This window comes from Archocentrus centrarchus, chromosome 22, assembly GCF_007364275.1.
Source record: "Archocentrus centrarchus isolate MPI-CPG fArcCen1 chromosome 22, fArcCen1, whole genome shotgun sequence".
NCBI classification, from domain to species: domain Eukaryota; kingdom Metazoa; phylum Chordata; class Actinopteri; order Cichliformes; family Cichlidae; genus Archocentrus; species Archocentrus centrarchus.
The window spans coordinates 25061501-25064213 of record NC_044367.1 but is presented as its reverse complement, the minus strand read 5'-3'; the positions used below and the strand labels follow the sequence as shown (position 1 = coordinate 25064213).

At 56.5% G+C, this 2713-nt stretch overlaps 1 protein-coding gene across 1 annotated transcript; it reads right to left on the bottom strand.

Annotated features, from left to right (window-relative positions):
- Positions 1-240: 240 nt before the first annotated feature.
- insm2 (insulinoma-associated 2) lies at positions 241-2220 on the bottom strand. Its single transcript, XM_030719582.1, has one exon. The coding sequence runs from the start codon at positions 2203-2205 to the stop codon at positions 241-243; it is 1965 nt and encodes a 654-aa protein (XP_030575442.1). The 5' UTR covers positions 2206-2220.
- Between the last annotated feature and the right edge of the window lie 493 nt (positions 2221-2713).

Below are 2713 nucleotides of genomic sequence, written 5' to 3'. Positions count from 1 at the left end.
AGTAAAACTGTGGTGGAAGTTTAGCTTCCAGGGAGGAAAAAAGTATTTTGAAATTTTATTTTTATCAGATTTGAATAGCTGCATGCAGTTTTTGTGTCCAGGTGGCGATTAAAATTAATTTATTCTTTAAAAAATAACTGCCCGGAGGTGTTACCAAGATGGCTACCGAGTGGCGAGACTTGCTTCTAAAGGACTCATTAATATATATATTTTTTTTTTAATGTGCGTTTTGCGTGCGCCTCATGGCCGCACGGTCATCTGCAGCAGCATCACCTGCCGGTTCTCGGTGGGATGAGACTTGTTGATGTGTCTCGTGAGTCCCGGGGAACTGAAGAAAGTGGAGGGGCAGTGTTTGCACGTGAAGATCTGCTGCTGCGCCTGCTGCTGCTGCTCGCCGCACTCCCCGCCGCCGCTCTCCTCTCTGTGCGGGTGGAAAACGTCCGCTCTGCGTCCTCCTCCGCCTCCCAGCGTCTCCGCGATTAACTCGTCCCTCATCGCGTGCCATAGCCGGTGCTTGTCCCTGATTTCAACCGACGGGAAGCGCGCGCCGCACAGGTGACAAAGGCACACCTGGCTCTGTCCAGAACTGGACTCGCGCGCTTGGCCGTAAGATGACGCTGGCGGAGACGCTCGCGATGTCATCTCATGCGCGGCCAGGTGTTTCTTCAAGTAAGCCTGCCGGCGGAACTTCTTCCCACAGTACCGGCACTCATACACCTCCTCCTCCGGCAACGTCTGGACGAACGGTATCGGGGGGTGCGTGAGTGATGGCGGCGGCTGCTGCTGAGGCAGGTCCACGCGCTCCTCCGGGTTTAGCATGAGAAGGCTGGACGGCGGGCTGTCCGCGGCTCTCACCTGCTGCTGCAGATCCATGCAGCTCTCAGCCGGGTTCCGGTAACGCGGAGAGGAATCGTAGCGAGGAGGCACGAGGTTGTCACTGTCTGGGCTGTCCCGAGACCGCGCGTGAAGCAGCAGCAGGGACTGCTCGCGCCTGATGCGGGAGCTGTCCAGCGCCGCGTGGTGCTGATTGGTGTTCATGCGCAGCAGTTCGTTCTCCTTCCCCTCCATCTCCACCGGCTGCCTCTCGTGCTGAATAAGTCCTCGAGCCTCTTTTAGCGTCAAGCTCTTGTTCGTCGTTGGGGTCTCACCTGCCTGGTTGCTCACTGGGCGAGGTTTGTGCCAGCGGCGGTGAGAGGCCAAGTTGGCCGGACAGCTGAAGACTTTGTCGCACTCAGGACACCGGTACTCCACGCGCACTATGCGTGAGCACTTATGCTGCGCGAGAGAGAAGGGGTCTGGGTACTCCTCTTTGCACAGCTGGCAGATGAACTCCCCCAGCGGCTGATTCCCGCCTGGGGCGGACGGCTTCTCCCGGTGCCTCCTCAGCTCGGGGCTCTCCTTCTTGATGCGCAGACCCAGAACCGGGGAGGTCGTGACCTCATCCTCGAAGTTCAGCTTCCGGTTAACTTTAGCTTTTTTCGACGGGTTGCTGCTCACCGGCTGTTTGTTGTGTCTGCTGCTGCTGCTCAGGCGGTGATCCGGATCGAGGAAGGAGCGTTTTCTCGCCGCGTCCTGGCTCATCACAGTTAGATGTGGGAACAAGTGCACGTGAGTCGGGTCATATTTGTCACTGTGTCCGTAGGACGGCGCGTGGTGGCGGCTGCTGCTCGCAAGAATCCTCTCGATGGAGGCAGACACCGAGGTCGGCGTGGAGCTCACCAGGAACGGCAAGTCCGGTAGCTCTGGTACCGGGGATGATGCCAGACACCTGCCCGTGAACAGCGGCTGTTTTTCTCCTTCCTCGCGCTGCTCAAGAAGTCTCGTGCCGACCGGTTTAACGGGGCTGCAGGAGTTAGTCAGTGGAGGAGGCGGCGGTGGGAAGAAGCACGAGAAATCACCGTCGGGGCTCAAAACGTCCACCTCGCTGTCCGGTAACTGCGCACGTCGGTCCGCCTCCGCCTCCAGAGCGGACTCCACGTGCGGGCTCCACGCCTCCCTGACACCAGCGGGGTCCTCGTGGGACACCGGGAACTCTCCGTCCTGCCGCTGAAATGGGAAAACACTGAACACATGGCTCTCCGCCCCGGTCGCTTCACAGCTGTCACCGCCGCTGCCGCTTTGGTCACCGTCAGGTTTGTTGTTATTTCGTGACCGGTATGACGCCGAGCCTCGCCGGTGTCTCTTCACCAAGAATCCTCGCGGCATTGTGATGATGACAGCGCGTGGCACAAGCAAAGCGGAAAGGACAACAACTCTTGTCTCGAGCCCACTTTCAAGTAGAGCTTTGAAGTGGCGGAGAGAGAGGGGAAGAGGATGGAGGGAGAGGGGGGCGCGCGCAGGTATGATGAGCGCACGAGAGAGAGAGCAGCCTATCCGAGGTGGTTTTTACCAACAAGCCTCCCTCACAGGCACTGAGACATTTGCTTAAATGCTGACTGTGTCCTGTAGCAGCGAAATTCAGACTAAAAAACTATGAAAGCATGAAGTCCAGAAATGACAGCGGATGAAAAAAATAGTGCCACTTAAGGCAGGAACGTGTCCCGGTGAGCGGGCATAGGGTGATACCTACCCCATGAGATATGATTTTAGATACTTTAAGGATATTGTGATGATAAATTTTTTTGTACTATTAGTTAAGTAAAGATTCTTTCAGCTCTGTGCAAAACAGTTATTACATACAAAATATGTTTAAACTTCAAGTGGGTGGGTGGGA

What these genes read in the sequence shown, in the direction of transcription:
- insm2 (XM_030719582.1), bottom strand. Translation starts at nt 2,205, where the DNA reads ATGCCGCGAGGATTCTTGGTGAAGAGACACCGGCGAGGCTCGGCGTCA.